The 27525-nt window shown below is 32.2% G+C and overlaps 4 protein-coding genes across 4 annotated transcripts; 3 read left to right on the top strand and 1 right to left on the bottom strand.

The window, feature by feature from the left end:
* The first annotated feature begins 1956 nt into the window (after positions 1-1956).
* LOC122599977 (cryptochrome-1) lies at positions 1957-7125 on the top strand. The gene is made up of 4 exons (XM_043772601.1): positions 1957-2740; positions 3577-3798; positions 4858-5564; positions 6383-7125. The coding sequence occupies exons 1-4, from the start codon at positions 2419-2421 to the stop codon at positions 6977-6979; spliced, it is 1848 nt and encodes a 615-aa protein (XP_043628536.1). The 5' UTR covers positions 1957-2418; the 3' UTR covers positions 6980-7125.
* Positions 7126-8727: 1602 nt separating this feature from the next.
* Positions 8728-11841, top strand: LOC122600259 (chromatin modification-related protein MEAF6-like). The gene is made up of 7 exons (XM_043772953.1): positions 8728-8952; positions 9057-9151; positions 10384-10484; positions 10991-11060; positions 11221-11248; positions 11354-11414; positions 11639-11841. The coding sequence occupies exons 1-7, from the start codon at positions 8940-8942 to the stop codon at positions 11748-11750; spliced, it is 480 nt and encodes a 159-aa protein (XP_043628888.1). The 5' UTR covers positions 8728-8939; the 3' UTR covers positions 11751-11841.
* A 5307-nt stretch (positions 11842-17148) lies between these two features.
* On the top strand, positions 17149-20619 carry LOC122600636 (transcription factor MYB14-like). Its single transcript, XM_043773383.1, has 3 exons — positions 17149-17353; positions 18120-18249; positions 19908-20619. The coding sequence occupies exons 1-3, from the start codon at positions 17221-17223 to the stop codon at positions 20461-20463; spliced, it is 819 nt and encodes a 272-aa protein (XP_043629318.1). The 5' UTR covers positions 17149-17220; the 3' UTR covers positions 20464-20619.
* A 3617-nt stretch (positions 20620-24236) lies between these two features.
* LOC122600426 (malate dehydrogenase) lies at positions 24237-27449 on the bottom strand. Its single transcript, XM_043773136.1, has 7 exons — positions 27269-27449; positions 26441-26599; positions 26155-26330; positions 25340-25605; positions 25106-25241; positions 24882-24993; positions 24237-24597 (listed from the first exon to the last, which is right to left on the bottom strand). Exons 1-7 carry the CDS (start codon positions 27309-27311, stop codon positions 24503-24505), a joined length of 987 nt encoding a protein of 328 aa, XP_043629071.1. The 5' UTR covers positions 27312-27449; the 3' UTR covers positions 24237-24502.
* Positions 27450-27525: the final 76 nt, after the last annotated feature.

The raw sequence follows: 27525 nt of genomic DNA, 5'->3' as shown, positions 1-27525 counted from the left end.
AATGAAAGAAGCATTAGCCTAGTCAGAAAACCTAACAAATTTATGTTAGCTGGACCTTATTAATTACAACCTGAAGCCCATTGTTCCGATACAAGGCCCAAGCAAGTGTTTTTTAAACCAAATCAATTTGTATGCTATGGGCTTATGGCGTTATGCAAACTATATCAATACCAATACCTAAAATACCGAATTCGATTTCACAAACCGAATACCGTACCAAAGAAGGTATACTGGTATTGCCTTCGATAAAGATAGTTTCAATATTTCACATAACGTTTTCAGGTTTCTTTGGCTCAGTCGACAAGATATTATTTACATCGGAATGCAACCATTAGAAATTAAAATTGGCCTAAGTTCTATGGTGATAAAAGTCACATTCATGGAACAGGTAGAAACTGTTAGTTTTTTAGAATACTGAATGGTTTATCTGGCCTTTAAAAATAGGTACCAACCCTGGTTTCGAACTCAAGTCATGCAGACTTATAAAAAAAGGGTAATGGAGGGAACCCTGACCCTGATACCACAATTGAATACCCATCGATTCACCCCGTATGAGCCATACTGGTACAATACCTCCATCCTAATCCCCACATGATCTGGGCACCCCGAAGGATCGAACCCACGTATCTAAACTTTACATATGGGTCTAAGTTTAATTGGTAACATGTTCCTTAAATGAGTTATTTTTTGCCCCAAGTGAGGATTAAACCTGAGACTTTAAGGTCACCAAATGTTTGCCTTATCACTAGGCTAATTCCTTGTTGGTGTCATGCAGACTTATAAGTGAAACTCCTACCAATAGTTATGCAGGAGGGTTGGTCGAAACTGCTAGTTAAGTAGTGTATATTTGACTAATCTTCATCAAATCACCTGAAGATGGGAAACCAAAACCAATTTTTAATAAGATCCATGAAATATATGATTCCGATAAAAGTCAAACAAAAGTTTCGACAAATGTTGAAACACATTAGTAATCAAGCAGATAGTGAACTTTTTGTTTTCATCTGTTAATACTTTATAAATGAGTAAACAAACTTAGTTTTGTCTCTTGAATTTACTTAGAGATGACACTTTTAATTTAGTTTTAAATAATTTTATTGTGAGAATACCTCAAATCCTTGTGAGAATATCAACTTGTCTCATTTCTAAGCCACCTTGGTGATGATTTGCAATTTGTAATGAGCTCTTTGTAATACCATTCTTTTTTCTGAACATCAAGATTTTTATTCAAAAGGAAAGACCAACTAGCAGTATACCTTGTCGAAACTATACACTGCCTTTTTTTTTTCTTTTCATTCACCACTAATTAATGTTTTGCCTCATTACTAGGCCATCTTGGTGATGATTTGCACTTTGTAACAGGCTCTTTGTAATTTATCCATTCACCACTAATTTATGCATCAAGAAGTTATACCTGTAATTTCGTTTTTATTTAAAATTCGTTCATCCCTACTATCTAATAAAAATGACAGTGTATCTATCCTAATCCGTTTGTCAAACATAATATTTTGTTTTTCCCACTAACAATGAATATGAGTATATGACTGATAAATGATTTAATTTAGCAATTTAATAATTCAATGACTGTTTTATGCAACTATCTGTTTTCATATCAATAATTGATCATGACATGGGATAAAATTTCCTTTTAGGTCCATTATTGTCTTTAAGTTTTAAATCCATCATTAAGTTTTTCAAAATCTACATATGCCAAACAACACAGAGAATGGTTAATGGTGATGAATAATGGTTAATGGTGGCATCAGAAGAGATTTACATTCTATACAGTTTTTTACCCAAAGGTAAAAATCCAAAACAGAGAATGATAAAATGGGATGTTTTAACGTTTAGTGGTGTGTCCCAAATTTCTAAATAAAGTGAAAACAATATCAAATGTACCTTCTCTTGATCAACTTGACTCCTCTATCACAAGATTTTCTGATTTTAGAAAAAGTTCAAAATATCTTTTCCTATTAACACAAGGACAAAATTATCCATTTGCCTAAACAGACCCTCATGCCCATGTGAGATCAATCAATGCCCCCATCATCTTCCTTCCTCTTCTGCTAGTTTCTTTGAGAAATACATATATATATACACACCTATATATATAGTCAAGGCCTCAAGGGGTATTAAAACCCCCCTTTTTTTTTCTCATCTGGGTTCCTTTCAAATCATACAAAAAAATCATTCACTTTGTAATCATACCAAAATCTGTAGAATTTTGAGATCAAGATTGTGTTTTTTCAGTAAAGATCAAAACTTTCTTCAAGAAACTTTGTGGGGTTTTCAAGATTGTTAAAAAAATCCATTAAAGATTTGATCTTGATCCAAGATCCTGTCTGGAACTTTCTGAATTTTGTGATTTTAGTGAACTGAAGGAAAAAAAAGTTGTAAATTTAAGTGGAAAAAAGAAAGATGGGAAGTAGTAGCAGTGATCACAAGACTATTGTTTGGTTTAGAAGGGATTTAAGGATAGAAGATAATCCTGCACTTTCTGCAGCAGCAAGAGATGGTTCTGTTTTTGCAGTGTTTATCTGGTGTCCAAAAGAAGAACAACAGTTTTATCCGGGTCGGGTTTCGAGATGGTGGTTAAAGCAATCTTTGATCCAACTAGGACAGTCTTTAAAGTCACTTGGTGTTGATCTTGTTTTGATGAATGCTCAGAGTACTATTTCAGCTCTTATTGAATGTATTTCTGCTATTGGTGCAAATAAAGTAGTGTATAATCAACTCTATGGTATGTATCCTCTGCTTCTATACCTTAATTTAGTTACTAGTATACTATAAATAATAGTAGTAGTATATTTGGACCTTGGTGGGCAAATTTGTTATCTAGAAATTGGTGATGAACCTGTAATAATCATTGTTAAATTTAGGATATGTGTATTGTGTAATTAATTAAGCTTTTACATGAGCGAATACCCATTTTGCCCTTGCATTTAATATATAGTTAACTTGAGAAGTTATTATAATGGTAATTAGTTAAGGTTATAATAGGTAAGTAATATAGTAGTAATATATGCATTTTTGTGGAAAATGAATAATTATTTTGGTACAGAAAAGATGGTAACGTTGTTGACAATTAATTGGGAATGAGGGATTATTATGTACGTACTTAGGTAGTGTAGTACTGTAGTTTTCCTTAAACTATGTCTCCTTAAATTACTGTATATTGTTTGACTGACAAAATGAAGGATTACAATCCTTGAACCAAGTAGCCCCTGGTTCATGGCCTTTTTGAATAACAGTCGATCTTTTAATACTTTTGTTCAATTTAGTTTGAATTCAAAACTAAATAAAGCATTCTTTGTGTTGAATATCTTAAATTCAGTTCTTAGACTCACCTGGTCGATATCATCTCTCCCATATTCCAATTCTACCCTGAACGGCATCATGGCAAGTTAGAACTTGAAATTCAAAAAGCCCTTGAATATCAAAAGATGGAATCTATCGTGACACTAGGAAATATCAAAAGTTATGAATATTGAAATTTATACTGATATTGAGATGATCCGTTGTTTATTTATATTAAGTTCTGGTTACTTCCAGAGATCTTAATTTGTGTTTTTTTAGATCCTGTTTCACTTGTTCGAGATCACAACGTAAAAGTAAAGCTTGGGGAGCTTGGTGTTCCTGTTCAAACCTACAATGCTGACTTGTTGTATGAACCATGGGAAGTATACAATGACGAAGGCTATGCTTTTACAACCTTTAATGCATATTGGGAAAAATGCTTGAAAATGCAGAAGGACCCTGTTACACGTCTTCCTCCATGTCGAATAGTGCAAGCCACAGGTACATGAAATATGTTAACTTCAGATAATCTTGGAAATGATATAGCCCCCAAGTATAAACCGAAAGTTATGCGTGTTGACTCAAAATAATACCCTTATGGCCATATGAGTGATTCTCTTAGCATCATGTGTAATTCTCTTAGCATCAATAACGTTTTAACATTCTATTGAGTGATAATGATATTCAAATTCTAGAATGAACAGTTGTGTAATGGGATGTTGGAGATAGTATGTGGATATGTTTCAGTCATTTAAACTTGTAATAATCAGATAATTAGTTGTTTAGATGTATGCAAATTCTGATTAGGAACCGATAGGCTAGTCTTTCTTGTAAAAAAAGAGATTTGGAATGAAATGGGGAGTAAAAGTCTCTCAAAGTAGGTTAAAAGAAAGGGTAAATAAGCTACTCGTATTTCTTATTTATGCGTTGATAATCAGTTTTGCTACATGTGTTAAGAAACATGATTTTTGTTGGCCCATTTGGACCATCCCGGACCCGATTTAAACATGTCTAATGAACAAAACTCACTGACACACAAATTCACACATTGTATATAATGAAATTCTGTTGAGTTTTTGTGGACACGTCTACTTATAGACATATATCCGAACCATTGTGACTTTTCCCAGGAGTCACAACTTTCCATAAATAACTACCTATATAACCACCAATAACTAACTTTTCGGTTGGTGACTTTATTCTTGACATACTAGGACCCTAAACTTATAAACTTTACACACACGACTCTAAATACATAAGCTAATTACACAACGACCCCTAATCACGGATTAATGAATTAACATCCAATAAGTTTGTGACCCCTATTTAATAAGATATTCAGAAGCAGAATGTGTTTCTTGAAGTCATGATAATTATTCAGCTCACAAAAACATAACCAAATACCTCTTAGACATACATCCTTGGCAGCATAGTGGTCTAGATATGCAGTATAAAAGTAGAGGTCAGGGGTTCAAGTACTGGTCAGCAGCGGGCCGATAATGGTTCGATTATCCATTTTAATTTCATCTTCTTATGTTTCTTATGATGGACTAATAACAGGATCCGTGGAGGATTGTGCAATCGAGAAACTTGGTCTTGAAGATGAATCAGAGAAACCAAGTAATGCATTACTAGGACGAGGGTGGTCACCAGGTTGGGTAAATGCTGACAAAGCTCTTACCATATTCATAGAAAACCATCTTTGTGATTATGCAAACAATAGACAAAAAGTGACCGAAAATTCAACATCAATTCTATCTCCATATATTCATTTTGGTGAAATCAGTGTTCGGAAACTTTTCCATAGCGCAACAATGAAGCAGATTTTATGGACAAAAGAAGGAAACCATCATGGAGAAGAAAGTGTAGCTTGTTTTCTCAGATCTATCGGGCTTAGAGAATATTCACGTTATATTTGTTTTAATTTCCCATTCACTCACAAAAGATCACTTCTAGGCAATTTAAAGCATTTTCCTTGGCAAGCTAACCAGGCACATTTTAAGGCTTGGAGACAGGGTAGAACTGGTTACCCATTGGTTGATGCAGGAATGAGAGAGATTTGGGCAACGGGGTGGCTTCACAATAAGATCAGAGTTATTACAGCGAGTTTTTTAGTCAAATGTTTGTTGTTGCCATGGCAATGGGGTATGAAGTATTTTTGGGATACGCTCTTGGACGCTGATCTTGAAAGTGATATTCTTGGTTGGCAGTATATATCAGGGAGCTTACCAGATGGGCATGAACTTCATCGTCTCGATAGCCCTGAGGTATGTTTAGGTCAAGCATACATTTGAGTGTAAAACTTGACATAAAATTTGCTGTTTAAAAATAAACTTATTAGCTGTTACAACGTTTGTGCTTTGTAGTGTAATTATAGGCAAACTTTGAAATTATAGTTAATCTCCCTGGAAAAATTGTCATGTTAATGCATAACCAGATCAGAAATCAAGTATTTGCCACTGCCATCAATCTTCAATGGATAGAATAGAAGGGCACAATCATGTTAAAAGTTCCAACGTTATAATTAAAACTTAGCAAGGACTACACACACACACACACATGTCTTTTGCATTCTTAAGGGTTTGAACATTTACACATTCTAGCTAGTATTATACACTTATGAGTACGAAGTATGCACACACTTAAGGATTTGTTGTATTTACAGCTGACAAAATGAATAGGTTAGACACGTTGAGTAACGGACTAAAATGGGTGATTATTTATCTGTATTTGTTGAAGTGGGTTGGGTTAGTTTGACCCGAAATCCTTCTAATCCATATTGTTTCTTTTTTCATTAAATAATTAGTATGCCAAGTTTGATTACAAATATCGTAGTGCTTCAATAACAATTCAAATTTTATGAAGACAATGTTTTAGGAGGTTTAATGCATTGATATACACAATGGGCGACGTTTGACCTATATGACATATTTCTTGTTGAACTATATTTTGTTTCACTTCTTTGACATGTCAAAGATCAAACGATACCTGGATTTACCAATTTGTAAGTAACTGGTCGCAGTACCACCTCTAGTTGTAGTGATAGATAGTTGCATAAATCTTACTGGAAATTTTGATGAATCAGGTACAGGGGTTCAAGTTTGACCCAGAGGGTGAATATGTTCGGCAGTGGTTACCTGAGCTATCAAGAATGCCTACAGAATGGATCCACCATCCATGGAATGCACCTCTTCCAGTGCTCCAAGCCGCAGGAGTTGAGTTGGGTTTAAACTATCCAGAACCTATAATCGATATTGAAATTGCAAGAGACCGTTTGACAAGTGCCATACTACTTATGAAAGAAAAAGAATCTGCTTCAAAGCAAGACAACTGTGAAGGAACAAATGAAGTCGTGGTTGATAATTGCGATCCTGAAAACTTGCCCATTCCTAGAGTATTTCTCAAAAGAGAAAGGGCACCATGTCCTTCAACATCCTCTAATGATCAAAAGGTCCCTTCAATGCATAAGGACATTTCAGTCATACCAAATAATAATGAGAGAAAAAGATCCATGCCTTTAGAGGAGCAAGAACACGATGAATATAACTTGCATGATTACAAGAGTGAAAGTGAGTTATCGAAAACAGATGATGATTTGTGTTCAACTGCCGTTTCTTCTTCTGCTAGTAAGAAACAAGCCACAGGAACAAGTACTTTCTGTTCACCGTTTCTGATAAAGTAACACAAGGTAGTAGTTCTGTACTGGTCTGTTATATATTCGCTTGTTTTTGATAGTTGATGCTTAAGTTTTGAAGCTGAAATTTTGAGTGCTTGTTTCAAAATGATATCTATAATACATGAAGTCATCTGTCTGGTTTATTTCTAGTATCTTGTTAGTGTATGGTTCATGTTGCTATGGGTTTCGTTGTTGTATTGTTCATGTTGGTTTTAACTTTGGTTTATAAAATATATGAGCAAGTGAGCAACTATCAGATAATTATGTGATTCATATATAATATAGAGGTGAGGTTTGGGGGGAGTACTCTATAAAAACACTATCATCTGTATTCTGTACATCAGCTACATATCTATCATATTTTTTCCTCGTCTAGTCGTCCACACAACATTAATATAAGAAAAAACAATTTTCTTAGAAGAAAAGATAGCTACTGGGAGTCAGGCCGATCACCTTTCCCGTAGTCTCCTTGGTGGTGTGATGGCCATAATGTGAGACGCTAGTAAAAACACCTCAATTTTGGTACGACATAACTTTTAATGGTGCTACAAGTTTGTTGTGTCACTTTAGCTACCCTCATGCCCAAAACCGCTTTAACTTTTAATGGTGCTACAATGTTTATTTATGTTTCTTTTACTTTCATCCATCTCACTTAATTACTCTTTCGAAATAAAAATGATGAAAATCAATAAAACATCCGTTGTGATCAAATCATTCGAAAAACTTCAAGCGACTTACCATACCGAATGTAAAGTGACACATGAATAGCTCATTCATCACGATGTGATTTTGTTTCCACAACATGTGTTTTAAAAGTTATATTTTCCAATATCCCCAATATAGATAAATAAAAGAGGTTTCTTTTGGTCATAATTTTCACAAGATTTCTTAAATCAAAGGTTTCTTAAATTAAAATTTTCATTAACCATAGACCTTAGGCTATCACTAAAATGTTCTATATAAAATTTTATATCCGATATTTTAGTGACTTAATCCGAGTTAATAATCATAGACAATACTACTCCTTTATAATGATTACCCACCCCCTATTTTAGAAAAATAGTTAGATTGCCCTTAATAAACAACCCTTATGCTGCATTCTTGAGTTTATTTAGGTATGGAAAGGAAAGGAAGAGAAATGATAGTTTTTTTGCATTCTTGAGTTTTTTAGTAAAGAGAAATGGATAGAAAAGAAAGGGAATTTAAGGGGTTTTAGTTTTAAATACTTTCCTTCCAAAATGGACTGGAATGAAAAGAAAATAATTACAACTTATGTGTTATTACTATAAAGCCCTCATCCATCATATTTTACTTATAATATAAAAGGGTATAATTGTAAAGTTGTTATTACTTTCTTTTCTTTTCTTATCAACTCAAAAATAACATACTTATTTAAGTTTTTCTTTCTTCTCATCTCTTTTCTATCCCTTCCTTTTCTTTTCTCATAAAAAAAAACTTGAGAATAGAGCATTAATGAAAGAGTTATTAGATATTACCAAAATTACCCTTAATGAATTAATTTATACTTTAAACCCTTATCTTCTAAAATATAATATCACCATTGTATCAACTTACACGGTTAGACCACTTGACACCAATTATCGATGTCATCGATCACCACCTGTCACCGACACCACTAAACCACCGTCTCCGTATTGCGCGGGTACATTGCTAGTCATATACAACGAAAGTCGTAAAATTAAATTGATGACATGGCAAAGAGCATAAATTCCAAAACAAATTACCAGAAAAAGAAACAAAACCGCAAAAAGTTTTAAAAACCAACTACCTGCCGTTTGTTTTCCCCCAAATTCACGAAACCCCAAATTGAAACCCTAATTCGAACCCTAAAAGTCACACGATCCTACAATTGACTCCCTAAAAAAACAAAAAATCGGAAATTTCAAATCTAATTCCACTCATTTTCTACTCAATTTCATATATCTTTCTTCAATTTGACAGATTGATGGAATCTCAAGGTAATTGTGAAAAGAATAAAAAAAAAGCCCTAGTTTTCATCATTTCGAATTTTATTTGTTTGTTAAAAAGTTTAGATTTTTATAAGTGGGTTTTGATTTTATAGGGCAGAAAACATCAAACAATCCAAAGGCAATGCTTTCATCTCTTATGATTAAGAGACAAAAGCTTCAAGAAGAACTTCGTACTATTGAAAAACAGGTTGCTTTTTTATTTTTACATTCCTTATATTATATAATAATAATAATAGTTGTTATCTACTCTATCATATTATAATAATAATGTTTTACATTTATATATGAATTAAATTTGACTAAAAAGGCATGATTATTAAAATTAAATTTGACAATGTGGGTATATGTTAATTTTTCTCTTAGTTGAGTAAAAGTTCAATTTTTGCCAAGAAATGGGTGATCTTTAATATAAAAGAATTATCGGGGAGTGTTGAACTCGGGTGTGTTCATTTGAGAAGGACGAAAAACTCGAGAAATAGGGAAGTGATCCAGGCCCATAAATCGAAAATGGATGGTTAAGATGGTTGGTAATCACCGGTGATTATACACTAGTATATATGGAGTGCGTATTTGTTCATTTTTCACTTGTGATAATCCGATGTTAACCGATTGCTCTTTATTATCTAGGGTCCCCAATAGTTCTCTAGCTCTGAATTGTATTTTTTTTCTCAGATGAACCTTCCCGTATTGGTATATTTTTGGGTACCTAAATATATCAAAAAAAATTGAAACTTTTACGCTTGTGTTTGTCAAAAGTTAAACTATCATTGCTTTTGATGAGAGAGAAATTAACAGATGCCCCACGTTGTCAAATATTTTGTATTTTTGAGTACCTTTCTTAGCAATGTGGTCAGTTTAACATCTGTATATAGAAATAAAGGCATTAGCTTGGTTATCGAGTGTACAATGTTGCCAAATGTTATATTTGGCAATGATGGAGATCCAATGTGGTTCTGGGGACAGTCTGCCCTCCTTTACCCTTTTTTTTCCAAATGTAATATTAGGTTGTCTTTATGATTATTTACAGTTTTAAAACAAGTTATCTACTGCATACTCAAACATGTTAACACAAAGCTTTTCTCTCAAAATGTTAAATTAAAAAATGAGTTTTGATTGTGTTGATGTCATAATCACTTTGATACTAATAGTTTTTTCAATTTATATAAGGCATACTGAAAACTTCAATTGTTCAATGTTTAATGAAATACTCATATACGTATCTTATGATGAATATGAGATGAGATGATTAAAAGAGCATAATGTGTTTTGTGAGTAGATCCAAGTACTGTTTAGTATATGTTTCCACAAACTTGACATTTCTTTTTTACGGTGATGCATGATATACCTTTTTAGTTGATTAAGAAAATTTCCTCTGTTTTTCAGCAAGTTTTATTGTTTATGTTGAAATGATTAAGATAGGTGTATGAGTTAGAAACCAGCTACTTACAAGAATCAAGCAATTTTGGTAATGTGTGGAAAGGATACGAAGGCTTTCTTTCTTCATCAAAGAACGCCACCAAGTATGTTTCTTTGTCTACTTTTTTCTTATACTTTCAGATGAATTCATTATTTGCATATTTTCTGCATCCACTTCGGACTTTTTACTAGCGATATGTGGGTCTTGAGCATTATACTTTTACCAAATTCTTACAAAGGGTCATATCGTAGATAATAGATTATCATTTTAGGCCATTGTATTTGGCTTCTTGCTGTGAATATATCACCACCCTTATGAAAATGCAATAGTATTAAGAATGAGTAGTTTGTGCAAAAGTGCAATGGTTCATTCTTTCATTTTTTGTAAGAATGGTTGCCTGTTTAGTATTTACAACAAAAAGCAAAGGATGTTTGATAAGTTTGTCATTATTAGGAGAGGGACAGACTAGTATTGTTAAGTTATACAGTGTGGTTGAAGGCAAAAAGTAAAAAAATAACAGGGTTCTAATGTTATGGTTACATTGCTGAAAATACTTGCATTGTTACTTTTACTTTATTTTATGACCTAGTTTTGTTCATTGTATTGCAGCCTGAAAAGGTCGAGAAAATTTCAGCATGAAGATAGACTCTTTTCCCTATCCTCAGTTACCTCACCAGCGGTATGATAGATATATTTTTTCACTTCTATTTTCTTCCCTTGATTTTATTGTTGAAAGTATGAACAAACTGTCACTTTTCTGTAGTTGGTATAATAATTTTCCCACTTGAATGGAGTAATTATTTGAATTTCTAGTCTATTCGTATTTTGTATATCTTCAGGCTGAAGAGCTTGCAGCTGGACGCGAAGGTGAACCATTTTAACAAGATCGCTCTAATATATTGCTTCTTCTCAATTATAATTTTTAGTTAACATGATGTCAACTGATCTATTTGACTTCTATGTTTTCATTAGAGGGAAGATCAGATGTAGGCCCTGGACGACCTAGAGGTGGAGGCCTGAGTATTAATGGACAGTGAGTACCCAATTCTCTTTACAGACTATTTTACAAGTGTTTGAGATAGGCATCAACAACTATAATGTTCATAAAATTGAAGAGGAAAAACAATATACAATTGTCTTAGAAATGACCATTAGTTGAGCTACGAAAGTAATCCCAACTACCATAAGTATGACCCATTTAGTGACTCCTTTCTAAGGTTCATATGTCCATAAGTATGACCCATTTATCTTGCTCAGGGGAAAACCAAAGAGAGGTAGAACTGGACCAAGAGATGGACGAAAAATCAGGCTGTCGAATGACATGGATCTTGATGACGAAGATGATCACGATATGGGTGGCATGAGATAGCCACCCCTTTGACTTGTATTTGATGACCTGTAATCTTGTTGTAAGGAGTACTAAATCTATGTAATTCTATGTATAATTTTCTATTTTTGCATTTTCATTTTTATAAGCAATCATGCTATAATTCTGCATTACAAGTTGGCAATGTCTATGTATTGGTGTCAATGTGTCACATTAAGTATGCTCAATAGGAATGCATCTTTGTAAACTGAAAATCAGATAACAGATCTTTTCTTGTACTGCATCTTAACATGTATTTTGCCAAGAATGATTAATATAGAGAAACTAGGTACTGTGGGAATTCGAAGGTACGTTCACTGGAACAATACGGACATACGGTATCACATTTGTTATGCATACATGGTTTTGATCCATATTATTAGAAAACACATATACTTATTTGTTCAATAACTGTGATGAGCTTGAAAAATAAATTTCATTAATAGTCAGTCTGTTTTCAGTTCTCAGCCCTTGGTATCAAAACCACATCTGGTCTAGTCTAAACCGAAAGACCCATCCCAATACCAAAGTACCATCTATCAAATTCATGTTACATACAGAATAACAAATACAGATACGTGTGTCTTTGTTTTGAGCGATGCTACGTTAGCAGACATGGTGTATGAACTGGTAATCTTGTATGTGGACGTGCGCGTCAAAGATCAGTAACATGCTTTATAGGCTGATAACAATCTTAATGAAAGATCCATGCAGATAACGGAGGTTTAGAAAATTCTCATCGTACCATTTACGCAAGGGTGCCTGTGAAAAGTATCTTTAATGTCACTAATTGGATTTTATACACATAGGTAGACATAAATGAGGATATGTAAAAGTATTACAATCATTTTTTATTATGTAGAAAAAAGATGTTATTAATAACACGTTGGACATTTTTTACTTAAATGGTGGAAATTTTAGTGCTATTCTTATCTTTAGGTTTATCTTTTTAACAAGTGCTAAATGGAGATATTTTCCACTTTCAGGTTTAAATGAAAAAAAAAATGGATACTGATAAATCAACTAAACTAAAAATAAATTTAATCATAAGGTGATAACATTTAGAAAAATTAATGGATAAGATTAGGATAGACACTTAGTGTAATATTTATGTCAATTTTTTTTTAGGTTGATTTTATTTTTTGGGCTTGGATATACAACTCTAACCATTTTCAAACTCTTTTTCATTCTTAAAATGTTTTGAAAATTTTAATCTGAAACCTCTAGTAAAAATATGCGTTTGTTTGACCCACCTTAATCGTCACCGCTTTTGAAATACTCCGTAATGTATATCTAAATTTTTAGAAGAAACGGAAGTGATGACAAGAAATAAATTTTAAAAAGAGATCTGATTTTAAATAGAAAATCCATGGCAGATTACTAGAGGGTGTTTGGTAGGGTGGAAATGGAATGAGAATCACTTCCCTTGTTTGGTTACACAAAAGAATGGAAATGAGGAGGTAGAAGGAGAAATCATTTCATTCTCATGATTCCTCCCAAAATGGTAAAGAATAGTGAGAATGAAATCAAATTACCCTTTTTTTTCTCATGTATTTAATTATTAATTTTAATTATTTATATTATCATATTATAATTAGTTTTTGTTTAAAAAAAAATTCATATTAATTTGTTTATTTTTTATGTTTCTCTTCTTTGTTGTTACCAAATAATGTAACTATTCTCTTTCCAAATACTCATTATCTTTCCTAATATTTCCATTCTTTATTACATTTTCATTCTCAATGATTCCCTCTTACCAAACGCCCCCTATAATCAAATAAAGACACTGAACTATTCAGAGTTTCTGACGTAATCACGTTACTCTACTCGAGCCAAATTCCATTTCCATTTATTGGGCTTGGATGGGAAATTAAAAAGTGGGCCTGAGTAGCTCCGTCATGCAACTGAGGCAACAGACAAGGCTAGAAGCGTAAGAAGAAGCGGTTAACCGGTTTCAGTTATTTTTTGAAACAGTCATAACCAGTTATGGTTAATTTGTACTGGTTTCTAGGTTTTAAAACTGAAACCTATTTAACCGATTTCGATTAATAATAACCGATTAACCGATACCGATTAACTTATTTGGTTTTTTTTAACCGTCCATTATAATATTGAGGAAGTGGTGAAGAATGGGAAAAAACAATCATTTCTGACAAGTCTGAGTGATGAATCCATATTCCAAAAACATCTCATATTCCAAATAAATATCATTTTCTAAACACAAAACAAAATTAATCATCCCAAATCTCAAAAACAACAAAAATTTAATGTTGGATCTGATTAAAGAAGCATTAATCTATATATAATATAGATATATTAAAAACTTACGAAATCATCTCATGGTGCGATTTTTCCGTCAGTATATGTATATAATATGATTCATATATATATATATATAATATGTATATAGTATATGATTAACCGGTTAACCGATTATTATTTGTAATAATTAACCGGTTAATAATCGGTTTTGGTTTTAAAAAGAGTAATCAGTTAGTAAGCAAGAGTTTTTAGTAACCTATAATCGGTTTTTACTATTCCTTTTACTAACGGTTTCGATTATCGGTTACAAATCGGGTCGTTTCGGTTAATCGGTTTTTTTTTACACCTCTACTGAAAACTCACATAGAGGTTAATAACTTCTAGGTATATATCCAATTTTGTCAATCTCTTCAAAAACAAATGTCAAGAACCTTACCGACAAGTCAGATAAATTGAACATAAACATTAAATCTAACTCATATACAAACTAGTGAATTAAGTACGAGTTTATGCTTCTACTTTTGGTCGTTTATACAATATTTGATGATGCAGCCATTTGGTCCTCAAGTCCTTATTAAGCTTTATACACCTTTGAAAATAAAATGTTTAGTTTTAATAATAATCCATGCATTGCTAAATCGTGACAAGGGCCCTCATTCATCTTTAAATTATAATCACCATTTCACAATTAATACAGTATTACTTTTGCTTTTCGAAGTGCCCAATTCAAATAGAGTATTATTTAACGGAAAACGATTATTGATGGCTGCGTAACTGTTGAGCCATGCACATATATAATTACGAAAGACAGTGTCCGCGTGTTGCGACGGTGAGATGGTATGGTGATAGGTCAAGTCATAGAGTATGATATTCAAATGTCTTAACTGTACGGGTTCTGCCCTCGGATTGAAAAATTCGTCGAAAGTACATCGAATGACATCTCTAATGAAAGAGCATGAAATTTTAAGAACACCTATACAATTTTTATAATTTATCGATATACGGTTTTTGAGATAAATTTTTTTGAATGAATTAGATAAATAAAATTATTTATGGAAGAGAGGAAAAAAAATGAGTGATTGAGATTTAAGGGTATTATAGGTATATTAGGTAAAGATATCTAAATTAATCAATAAAAAAAAGGGTAATTTAAATACTTCAATTATTTAATTGAAGTTTGAAAAAAAACAAAATACTTATAAGATAGTATTAGATTCGTGCATTTGAGATTTGTAGCATATATAGCAGCCACAGCCCACACACCCGTCATAATAAAACACCAATGCAATGTTAAACTTAAATCTGTATTTATTCCGTGTCGTGTATACTACACACGATTTGATTAAAATAATGATTTTAAACATTTAGATTAGTTTTTTTTTTTTTCATATATAGTGATTTTTTAGACATACATTTATATTTTTATGTGTAATAATAATTTAGACATACATATTTATGAGTCAAATTCATTACAGATTTTGATACTTTTGTAGATCGAGGAAACTTTAAAATTACATATTAAATCGTATATGATTAAATTCATTCAGATAAAAAATGTACGAGTAATATTAATAGTTTGGTTTCTCATTTCAAGGTATTTTTCATCAGGAGAAGATTGAAAGTCCAACGAATTGTTGGTTAAAATTTCTTTTAACACGTCTGAATTGAAACTAACTTTGAAAAAAAAAAAAATGTTAGGGAAGAAAATCAACCATCTAACTACTCAGATATCTAATAAGTTTTTTAGTTTGTAATACGTACGTCTTTAGTTTAGCAACTTGACTATTCTTGAATAGTTAATGTTCACTTGTCTTTTGTCTTGTTTTTTGTTTTTACTTTTTATTTTTTTGGTACTTGCACTTTCTTTCAGCAATTAAAGCGTTCATAATATCGGTCACTTGGTCGTCCTTGTTTCTTTGGAGGTTAAATGTGTTATTAAATGGAATTTATTTCTTTAAAACATTTGTTACGATTTATATGGTATACATCTCATAATTTATATTTTATAATACATGCAGAGTTTCATCAACGTATAATAAGATATATAAAAAATATCAAATACCGATGAATAAATTGCATCTGATATGTACCGTTCGAAAATTCCTGTTGTAGATGTTAGATAACTTTGATCTTCAGTTTAAGTATATGGGTGAGGATTCCACAAGTGTTTCAAGTTGGAGAAATCTCAAGTTCGCAATCAAATCAAGGTTTGATTTAAAAATTAACCTTAAATCATGAACTTTGATTTTTAATCAATGGTTAAGATTCTTTTAATTTACCATTCAAATTAATTTCAATTTGTGGAGATTTTCACCTTAATTAGATATACTAGTTAACGTGATTACCGACTTGACAACATATGAGAATTGGGATTATTTAAATGTATACACAACCTAGGTCGCATTTTAGTATTAAAAAATGTGAGGGAAAAGTGATATTTCCTGGAATCTACATATAGAAACTTTAAACTTACTTTAAAAACGTAGTAAGATGATTTTGTCTTCGTCTAGCACTAAGACTAGTTAAATTAAATTATATTTATATACACAGATCTGCTCCATCCCATCATCATTAAAGTTAATATATTTATTTTTCCGTATAAAGCATATTCAAATTTGGTTGATTTAGTCCAACTTTACATAATTAATAATGAAGTTAAAAAAGGATAATCTTTTATCTGAATTTTACATAATTAATATTTATTAATCACTACAATATATAGTTGAGATCTACTAAAAATATATAGGATTATGAATAAAACGCTAAAAAGAGTTGTAAATAAAAATAACCACCTTTTAAACATTTTTTCAGTCGCACTATATGATACTTTCTCTTACATCTTATTTATAATAACAAACACCTTTTAAGTATGTTCGATTTCTGTCTTAATGAGCAGATCTTAGCAACGTTATATCGATCTATACATGGGAGAACAAATCTTTTAAAATGTTGTAAGGATTTGAATCCGATAGAGTATTGATAATTTAATTTACAGAGAAAAATTATTTTGGGATGTAGATATCGAATACTACAAAACAATATTATAATATAATAACTAATAATAATATTAAAGACAAATGAATAGAAAAAGAAATCAAGTTGATGATCGAGTATAAATAGGCATCCTTGGGCAAACACTTCACTTTGTGCCTTGGGATCTCTTTTAATACAATCCAATAGACAAATATAGCTAGATCAAGAATTTACATATATGGGGAGAGCACCATGTTGTGAAAAGATGGGATTGAAGAAAGGCCCGTGGAGTGATGATGAAGATCAAATCTTGATTTCATACATTCAACAACATGGCCATCCTAATTGGCGTGCTCTTCCTAAACATGCCGGTAATTAATTTTCTCACACATTTATCTAGCTTGAAAAAGAATTGTATCATCGATCGATCCATTTCCTATCAATCTTTTCTTTTCAAAGTCACTTTGCATGATATATAAAACCTTACAAATTATGGCTTTGAATTCTCATTTTTGGTTTTCTTTTGAGTAAGCTGCTAGCTAACATATAACTTTTGAGTAAGCTAGCTAGCTAGCTAACATTATACTCGTATGTATTTACCAAAAGGCGAGACAAAGGGTCTTGGCCTAGCTAGTGTATGTGAGGTGACCCATGTCGTCACTACTCATTAGTTTCATAGTAGACAAATTGTAAATAAAATGTAAAAATACTTGTCTTTTAATTAAAGTAATCATTAGGCTGTCCCGAGGGTCGAGGACTCGAGGGAGGCATATGTGCTTTGCGGGGTGTCAAAAGTTACTACCTCATCGGTCACTATATTGAACTATCTATGCTGGATGACATATTGGATACTTTAGAAAATCAAAGATGATACAATCTAATTAATTAATTTGCACAAGAATTGATAATGAAAGCCTCATAACACAATTACTTTGTTCATTTTGTACATGATCAAACATGGTAAACACATTTTTTAATTAGAAATGATAAACGTGACTAATTTAATAGGCTTAATTACAAATATGCCCAAAGTTTAACTAAAGAAATGGTTCATATATACTCTTACCGTTTGATTTGAAACCAAAGTGGATTAGCTAGTGTTAATTTATGGGTTTGTTTTGTAATTTTGTGGTTTAGGTCTATTAAGATGTGGGAAGAGTTGCAGACTTCGTTGGATCAACTATTTACGACCAGATATTAAAAGGGGAAACTTTAGCAAAGAAGAAGAAGACACCATCATTGAACTTCATAAAAAGCTTGGAAATAGGTATAAATTATCATACGTTTTTAATTTAAAACATTATTTTTGTATACTTTAGTTAAGACAAATATATTCACAACACATAAAGTACTATGGCCATTTAGACAATAAAATATATAGCTAGTGTAGTAATTTAGTGTGACTTGGCAACTATCATTTCTCTTGCAATTTCTATTGTTTCTAGGAAGACCAATTCGTTTCAAAGCCGTACGTTGGCATAATTGACTTGATAAGTAAGTTTTGAATTATACAATGAACTTTATACATCTATATCTAATATCTAGTACCTCCTCTCATAATATATTAGTTTTGAATTTTTAAAATATTCATTTTTAAACTTTGACCATTAATATATATATATTTATATTTATGTGTTATTTAATACTTGATGAAACTTATATTATATGAAAACACATATTAAAACTCAATTAATTTAATATACTTGATCGCTAGCACCTTGCTAGTCGACTTTATTTTTTAATATACTTCTATTTCTGTCGTTAAAAAAAAAAACTCAATTAATTTACGTAACTTTCATCAAATATTTTGTATAATATAAACAAAAATATTTAAAGTCAAAGTTTTAAAAGAAAGACTTTAAAATATAAAAAATATGACACTTTTAGTAGGACGAGAAGAATGTAACATTATTGTTATTTACCTCAACTTCAATATTGAACTCTTCACGTATTAATAAAGTTAAATCTATTAATTAAGAGATGTATCGAAGATAGTTGGTACTAGACTATATATAGTGGAATTTTTTTAAATAAAATTTAGATCCGTAGGCATGATAATGACATGATGAAAATATATATATTGTTAGGGCCATCATATTATTCCGAATTGGCTATTGGCTACCATGAATCGCAATCCCGGTTTTCATGCTTCAGTAGATTAATAAATACTCGTAACTTTTTACAAAAGAGTGGTTACAACAACATGTATGCAAACAACATAATGTTTACAGGTCCCTATGCATAAAATATACAACATTTAACTCGTAGTCCAAGATGCACAAAATAATATAACATAACATTCAGTTTTATTTAATAAATAAACATTATTTGTGTATTAGCTCGAGATATTCGGATCCATATCTTTGATATATTTTATGGAAGAACTAAGAAAAATATAGAATGATAAATGCTCTTAAAAATTCTCCAAAAATTATATAAAATAAGACATGTAGTATCTATTAAAATCTTTTTTTTAATCTTGCTTTCTAATTTTATCACATGTTTTTATCCAATAGTTAGTAATATTTTTAGGCATTGTATTAGGAGGATTAATCATTTCTCTTTCAAAATTCTATACATGATAATAATGTAGCGAAAAATATGATTGTCACGTCTAGGAAAAGACTTTTTTTTCTTGATAAAAAAAGTAACAAGATACAATAACTATGAATAGAAAGTTTGATATGTGAGATTTTTAAAGTTGAATTCATATAATAACCAATGTGACAAACTTATTACTCCCTTGTCCTGTTTTAATTATTTATATTTTTCTTTAGTTTGTCTCATTTTAAGTCAAATGTGAACATTAAAGAAACAGAAAAAATTCAATTTATACACTTATACATTGTCATATAACCATTTACCAATTCTTTTTTTAATTAACATTAGTTTGGGTATTTATTTATTTATTTTTATAAATAATAGATGGTCAGTAATTGCATCAAAATTACCTGGCCGAACGGACAACGAAATAAAGAATGTTTGGCACACCCATTTGAAGAAAAGGCTTGAAAGTCATCAAACCACTACAAAGAAACGTCGCACCAAATCTAAATGTGCTTCATCAAAGGCTATACCTCTTAAAGGACAGGTTCTTTCTCAAAATCTCATTCCACAAGAGGTTGAATCCGAGGAACTAGACGTCTCTAATCAACCATCCTCTAGTGAGTCTTCATCGATAACAGAAACGACAACTAGCTCATACGGTATAACAAAGCATGAAGACAATAGTAATGACAATGAGGCGTTTCTTGATGATAGTTTTTGGATAGAAACGTTATCTTGTGAAGGAGACGACATCGTTGAATCTAGTTCACTAACGAACGTATCAACCGTTGAGGTGGTTCCAACTAGTCCGCTAACAATGATCAAGAACAAAGACATATGCAATCCAAATTTGGGCTATGACATGGATAACGTGGACTTATGGTACGACATTTTCACACGAATTGAGAATTTGTCCGACTTACCTGAATTTTAGGTTAGATATATTGATCATTGTATTTTGTTAAGATCCAGGACTAGATTAGATCAACTTAGTGTAGTTGTGTCTTGTTATTTGAGTACTACAATATTACTAATAATAGGTGAGTTTATTATCTTGACAAAGAGGTTATGTAAACACTTCCACTTTAAATTTAATTTGTACACCTCTAATCTGTTTCATATGGATTGAGATCCCCTCAAGTTACTTTCAACTTGAGGGGCCAAGTTAAGAGGTTCTTAACCCTTAGATGAAATTCAAAGGTTAAGATGCAAAGATAATCTTTTAATCTTGGCCCTTGATTTTCATTCAATGGTCAAGATCATCTCAACTTGACTCAAGTTGTAGTTTCAACTTAAGGAAATCCTAACATATGGATTAGATTACTCGACTATTAAAACATGGTCATCATTTTTTTCTTTTTTCTCATCTTCATTTTAAATCTTGTCGTATTTCTTGATCTTTTTCATTGACATTTTGAAGTTCATGAATTTTAGTCATACAAATCATTTTGTCATCTACATATGTATACCTATATCTTCTTTATACATTTAACTCATTACAATCCTTTCTTTTAAAACTAATACCTTATTTATTGTTTAGTTAGTCAAAAACAATCATTCATCTCCCAAACACTATATAACATAAGAAAATGCTAACCTATCATTCAAGTACTCGAATCTCATCTATTCATTTCACACGACTATTCATACTTTTGAATTTAAACTTGATTTTGTTTCAAAAAACATACGTTGTTAACGTTAATTCTAATATGAAGTAGTAGTCATATGGAATGAGTCATAATCATTATTCATTGTGACCAGGTTTCGTTGTATTGCACGAATACAAGATAGTTTTAAATAATATAATTTCCACTTGAGTATCACAGACTTTGTTTTAGTAGTCGATTTCAAGGTTTTCAATTTCGATTTTGTAGGTTGATTGATTGGATGGTCATATTAAGGTATCCTACTAATTTGTCCTATATATTGTGATTTCAATATCTTTACTGTATTGACTAAAAATATATGAGTGCAAGAGGGGACCGTTTTGTTTGAAAATATCGATAAAATCTTTTAAATGATTAATAAATATATAAAGTATATAAGTATATTACTGTATATCATATTTTATAAATTATAATTATCATTTATTATCACGGCGCTTTAATTCTAGTGATATCATGTTACATTGTAAATATCCTACGGGACCATTTTGAAAGGGAATTGATATTAGTATCACATTTTTTTTTATAATTTATCATAATTATGCATTATTGATTTATATAGTCAGCTGTGAAATCTGTACGTTATGGTATATTAATCAAAAATTGTGATATGATATCACCTCCCATTTTGAAACACTTTGTTAGAGATAGTTATGAACTTCGCTCTTGCCGAACAATATTTGGGATTAGTATTTGGAAAATGTCAATTGGGTCCAAAAAACAACAAAGGTTACAATATAACGCCAACGACAATGGTTAGCAAAAGTCAAAATACGCATTTAAACAACAAGATGTTTACCTGCTCATCCATAATAGTATATACTCTAGTACAACCGAAGGCTAGAAGGATTACAGACCAAATTAAACATAAGTATTGATTTTAAGCACGGTTTTGTTTTTATAATAACATGATGATTAATATATTTGTTATACAAATGGTAAAAACTTTTAATTAGCCGCCTAAGCCATACTCTACTTTTTGGTGCTTGTCCACTGAATGAACCTAGCCCATCAACAAAGAAAGTTAAAGTGACCTACATGTCGTCTAAGTTCTTTCAGTAAATTGATTATGACCAAGTTCTAGCTAGTCGTCACGATCACCTTTTAGGATTATGATATAAACAAATGAAATCGAAATAAACAACATGTTTATAATATCTATGATGCAATTTCAGGTCTTTGAATTAGTTATTAATAGAGAAAAAGGAATTAAAGGAATTGATTAAGTTTTAATCAAATCTAAAGATCCAACTTAATAAACATATACCTAAACATATAAACAATATTCTTTTTCAAACTAAAAAAATAGGAAGGATAATGATGTATTATTTTTTTTTATCAAATTTCTTCCTTGTGATGTGTACAGATCAAAAACCAGCATGATCCGTACAAAACCCATGACCCATAGATGTATCAAAACATAACCGTGATCACTGATCCGGTCCATTACCCTCTCGTGCAGGTCGGTTTGGTTTTCGGATTTAAGAGACTTTTATTCATTCACGCGTCAATAATTAGCGGACCCCGGCACGGACCGAAACCCGAAAGTGCACCAAAACGATAACCGTGACCCGGCCCGTTACCCTCTCGGGTGGGTCAGGGCAAAAACAGGTCCTAAGTTTTCGGGTCAATTGCACATCCCTACTTCCTAGTCTTCTATTATAAGATCCCAACACATTTTCAACAAAATTATCATTTTCTTTTATAAGATCATTCTCCCTAGTTAGTTCGTCACTTTTTTTGGGCGATTGATGTGCCAGTCTAGTGCCACAAAAGTATTTTTAAACTAATACGCAAAATTAATTAAAAGCCCAATACCAAACTTATGGTTAAGCACCCTACCTTGGGATCACAACTTTTAAAAAATAAAGGATACCATTTATACTATTTATTTATTTTAATAAAAGTGAATGTTATAAAAAGAGTGAAGAAGGCATGAAACAAAACCCACACACAAGAGATGGAGGGGGAGCCACTCCTAGAGACACGTGATGGAGGGAAGAGTGATCCGAGTCATGAGGGCGAGCGGAAGGGGTGGATGTAGAGATGGGGCGGGTGACCCGCTGTGATGGAGAGAGTGAGCCGATTGTCGGGTTAGGTTGAGAGGAGTGTGGAGGATAATGTCGTAAGGTTGAGATGGGACAAAAACCCTTTCATACCGATCACGGTTATACCAAGCACACTTCATTTAATTGTTTGAAACTAAAAACATGTTTTTCTTTCAATTCCTAAGTAGTGTATCCATGTTTAGCTAACTTTGATACATTGAACGAGGTTATGTATAATTGTTCTGATATAATTTAGTCTAACGTTTGGACAAGTTACAATTGATCAGCGCTAACCCAAAGGACAAAAGTTGGATACTTTAGCATATACGAGTAATTTATAGCATATTTTATTTCTAATAGCATATGCCCATAAGCTAGATCACAACCATTTACATAATCCAGCCCAGATTTTTATTTTAATACCATGCCAGTGCCACCTTTCATCAATCAAACCCCTTGAAATATCTCCCGACCCGCTATATTGACTTTACTGTTGATGAATTTTAATGCCAAGATCAGATAGTCAGAAAATGTGATACGTAGTTGCTTGAGCTTCTTATAAAATCAAATCTAAGCTCAGAACTTTTCCTACACACCGAGGGGAAAAAAATTGCATGAACTAGCCACAGACCAATCTTAAACTGTTACAATAACACAAAAAAAGGCTCTTCATCCCGAAATAATCTTAACCAAAAAAATCAGTGGCCGAATATATAATATGAATCATTCTGGGGTTAAATCTTTTGACATACCACAGGTGGTTGATTTGAGCAAAATTTAAAAACATTCAAGATGTATAAATTTAACACATCATAAATTCATAATAGGTCAACTGGAGACCCAGATGCCATTTTTGGAACGAACACTCAAGGAGGTTATAATCATTAGGATGTCAAGTTAATACAAACATATATTATGTTAAAAAAATGAAAACGATGTGTATGCTAAATAGGTCAAAGAAGCGTTGGCATTATTTCATATGAGACCAAAGGAAATGATGGAATCCATTTTTACCACAAACAAAATGTAAAATCTCATTTGAGATGGCAACTCTGCCTATGACAATAAGTGTTCAAAAATTCATAAGTCCCCTGCTACAACAGAGCTACGGATCTACTACATCACAAACAGCTCACCATAATTTATTTCACCAGAAATTAAAAATGGTGTTATTTTGGGGGGTGAAAGAAGCTGCTTGGAAATTCACACAGATAGTATGAGCATTCATAGCACATGACTATGGTAAAATTTAACAAATGATTTATGAGAGGCATGAGTATGCAAGAGCCTTCTCCTCAGAAAGTTCTTCAGCTGTCAAGTCCAGCTTCTTCCTTGAGAACTCATCAATGGAAAGACCTGGAAAAAGAAATTTCATAATACAATCAGTACTCTGAATGCAAAATAAAATGATTAAGCTTCTATGCATTACATATACAATTTGAATGACCCTAGATCACTTTGGCCCCATTAAGATCCCAAATCAACCCATTCAAAAGTAAAATGGATATGTTTAACAGAATAAATTATGTTAATCTTAGAATTAGTAAGCTACTTACAAGTTACAACAAAGATTTACAATTCTTTTTAAACACATTCAACCAAGCATTATGTTACGTAACTAGGTTTGGAAAAGTTCTAACCTTGAACTATTGACCATTCTCCATTGCGGCAAGTGACTGGGAAGGAGTAAATAAGTCCAGCAGGAACATTGTATGAGCCATCAGAGTACACCCCCATTGAAACCCAAGTTCCCTATAATTTGCATCACAATAACAAAATCAAAAAAAAGAAAAGAAAAAAAGAAAGAACACACAACTGTTTGTGTGGTTCAACTAATTGAATATTACAGAAGAACTACACTAACCTCTGGAGTTCCACAGACCCAATCACGGATATGGTCACAAGCAGAACTTGCAGCAGAGAGTGCACTAGAGAGCTTCCTAGCCTTAATGATTGCAGCACCACGCTGTTGCACAGTGCTAATGAATCCAGATTTTATCCTAAATGATAAATCACATATAATTAGGAAAAGTAGGAAAAAGTTGATAAGAAAAGGAAAAGAAAAAACTTTGTTTTGGAAGGCATTTATGTATCATACCATTCATCATCCTTGATGAGCTCTGGGACTGGCTTGTCTCCAACAGTTGCATGAGTGACATCTGGGTACTGAGTTGATGAGTGGTTACCCCAGATGATAACATTTTTGACATCTGATACTTGCACATCGAGTTTCTCGGAGATTTGGCCAAGAGCCCTGTTATGGTCCAACCTTGTTAAACAGGTAATGTTCTTCTCAGGGATGGATGGTGCGAACTCCTTCAAGATCAAAGCATTGGTGTTTGCTGGGTTAGCAACAACCAAAACCTGTATGATACAATAAGCAACATTTATTAAGATTATGGTATACTGGTAATGAAAGAGATTACTTTGAATCTATTACAATATACGAAAAGACAGGAAAAAAATCAGGCAAGAAGCATAGAGTTAACCAACTTACCATCCAATACTTCTTAATTTTAAGGAAAAAAATGAGCACCATTACATTGTTTTCGCACACCATATACATAGGTCTACATCCCAGCCCTTTTAGTAATAATGAAAGTATATAGTTGAAAACAATATGCAAGTTAAAAACACAACATCATTGTCTCCACATATTTAGTTGGCTTGTAAGTTATAAATCATCATATGCAGGAAAACTGATATAATTAGATGAACAGAATGCAAGTCAAAGACACATCAGCTTTATCACCGTCTATACTTACATACTAATGGTCACATTGGTAAACTATTAAACTATAGCAGGCATAGTAAAATGACATTAATACACAAAACCCACGGAAACTGTTTTCTCCCACAAGACAACCTAAACTCGTAGACATCAACAGATAACATCACATAAACAAAACTAACCTTGCAGTTTGGAGCGGCATACTTCTCAAGAGCGGAGGCTTGTGACTTGTAAATTGAGACATTCTTTGACATCACATCCTTTCTTTCCATTCCTTCTTTCCTGGGAAACCCACCAACCATGACGGCTACATTCACACCCGTGCATGCCTCAACAGCATCAGTAGTGGCAACAACTCCTGAGATAAACATCGAAATACATCTTCAATATCAGAATCATGAATCACAAGTTAACATAATGAAAAACTACAAATAAATAATAACTATATGCAACTATTGATGGCAATACCTTTAAGAAGAGGAAATGCAGCATCGACCAACTCCATTTTAACACCATTCAAAGCCTCTGCAGCTGGTGGAATATCGAGCATGTGCAAGATCACGGGCTGGTCAGCCCCCAACATGATCCCCCTAGCAATCATCGGAACAAGAGCATACCCGATTTGTCCTGTTATCAAAACAAGATAAGTCAGCACTGCAGTTCAAAACTCAAGAAAATCCTACAAAAAAAAACCGTTTCTACGCAACCACCAGTACGTCTAAACTATCAAACACATACAATTTACAAAGCTTTACACTATTGGATCGTTATGCATCCGCTAAAACTTAATATATATCCGCAATTTCTGATTTTGTATATTATCCAGATTTATCCAAATAAATTCAATCCAAACTCATAAAACAACCATCGATCCCACGATCTCATCTACACAAACGGCATAACAAGTACATCATGATTTTCATCATAATATATACAGAATATACGTATACATAGTAACTACAGGCTTTAAACTAAAAAAATAAAATATAAACCTAACTCATCTAAATCAAAAACATCAAAAAAATAAACCATGAAAGCTATACAAATACAGTCAACGATTCAGTCAAAGTAATAAAAAATAAGTCAGATCTAACTCAGAACACACACTTAGGTGAATTAAGTGTGTGTATTACAATACTTGATCAGTAAGCAATCATATAAATGAAAAAAAAATAAAAAACACGATCAGGTCACATAAACTCAAACAGTAACAATCATACTCAACAGATCCATACTAAAAATGATATAGAAACTTGAAATATATATTATATGTATAGATATAGAGATTTATGTTACCTGCGGCACCGGTAACAAGGACACGAACTGGATCTTTGGCCATTGATGATGATGATGATGATGATGATGATGATGTAGATCTGATTAACAGAGAAACGAGATATATATAAAATATGTATATATGTGTGTATAGGCGAAGTATACGATGGAAAGGGGAAGTGAGAGTAGAAAGGATTTTAGGGACTGATATTTAAGGAGAAGATTATCAGCGAGAAAGTATATATGTATGAAACGACGACGTTATGGGATGATGATAA

Source organism: Erigeron canadensis, chromosome 5, assembly GCF_010389155.1.
Source record: "Erigeron canadensis isolate Cc75 chromosome 5, C_canadensis_v1, whole genome shotgun sequence".
Taxonomy (NCBI): domain Eukaryota; kingdom Viridiplantae; phylum Streptophyta; class Magnoliopsida; order Asterales; family Asteraceae; genus Erigeron; species Erigeron canadensis.
The sequence above is the reverse complement of the archived record's forward strand: the minus strand, read 5'-3'. Positions and strand labels throughout refer to the sequence as shown.

Excerpts from the sequence above, each read along its gene's own strand:
- LOC122599977 (XM_043772601.1), top strand. The coding sequence starts at position 2,419 with ATGGGAAGTAGTAGCAGTGATCACAAGACTATTGTTTGGTTTAGAAGG. Across the intron at positions 2,741-3,576 it reads AGTGTATAATCAACTCTATG|ATCCTGTTTCACTTGTTCGA; the intron begins GTATGTATCCTC and ends GTGTTTTTTTAG. Across the intron at positions 3,799-4,857 it reads TCGAATAGTGCAAGCCACAG|GATCCGTGGAGGATTGTGCA; the intron begins GTACATGAAATA and ends GACTAATAACAG.
- LOC122600259 (XM_043772953.1), top strand. Across the intron at positions 10,485-10,990 it reads TCATCAAAGAACGCCACCAA|CCTGAAAAGGTCGAGAAAAT; the intron begins GTATGTTTCTTT and ends ATTGTATTGCAG. Across the intron at positions 11,061-11,220 it reads CCTCAGTTACCTCACCAGCG|GCTGAAGAGCTTGCAGCTGG; the intron begins GTATGATAGATA and ends GTATATCTTCAG.
- LOC122600636 (XM_043773383.1), top strand. The coding sequence starts at position 17,221 with ATGGGGAGAGCACCATGTTGTGAAAAGATGGGATTGAAGAAAGGCCCG. Across the intron at positions 17,354-18,119 it reads TGCTCTTCCTAAACATGCCG|GTCTATTAAGATGTGGGAAG; the intron begins GTAATTAATTTT and ends TTTGTGGTTTAG. Across the intron at positions 18,250-19,907 it reads CATAAAAAGCTTGGAAATAG|ATGGTCAGTAATTGCATCAA; the intron begins GTATAAATTATC and ends TATAAATAATAG.
- LOC122600426 (XM_043773136.1), bottom strand. The coding sequence starts at position 27,311 with ATGGCCAAAGATCCAGTTCGTGTCCTTGTTACCGGTGCCGCAG. Across the intron at positions 24,994-25,105 it reads GGGTCTGTGGAACTCCAGAG|GGAACTTGGGTTTCAATGGG; the intron begins GTTAGTGTAGTT and ends TGCAAATTATAG. Across the intron at positions 24,598-24,881 it reads AGAATGGTCAATAGTTCAAG|GTCTTTCCATTGATGAGTTC; the intron begins GTTAGAACTTTT and ends TTCTTTTTCCAG.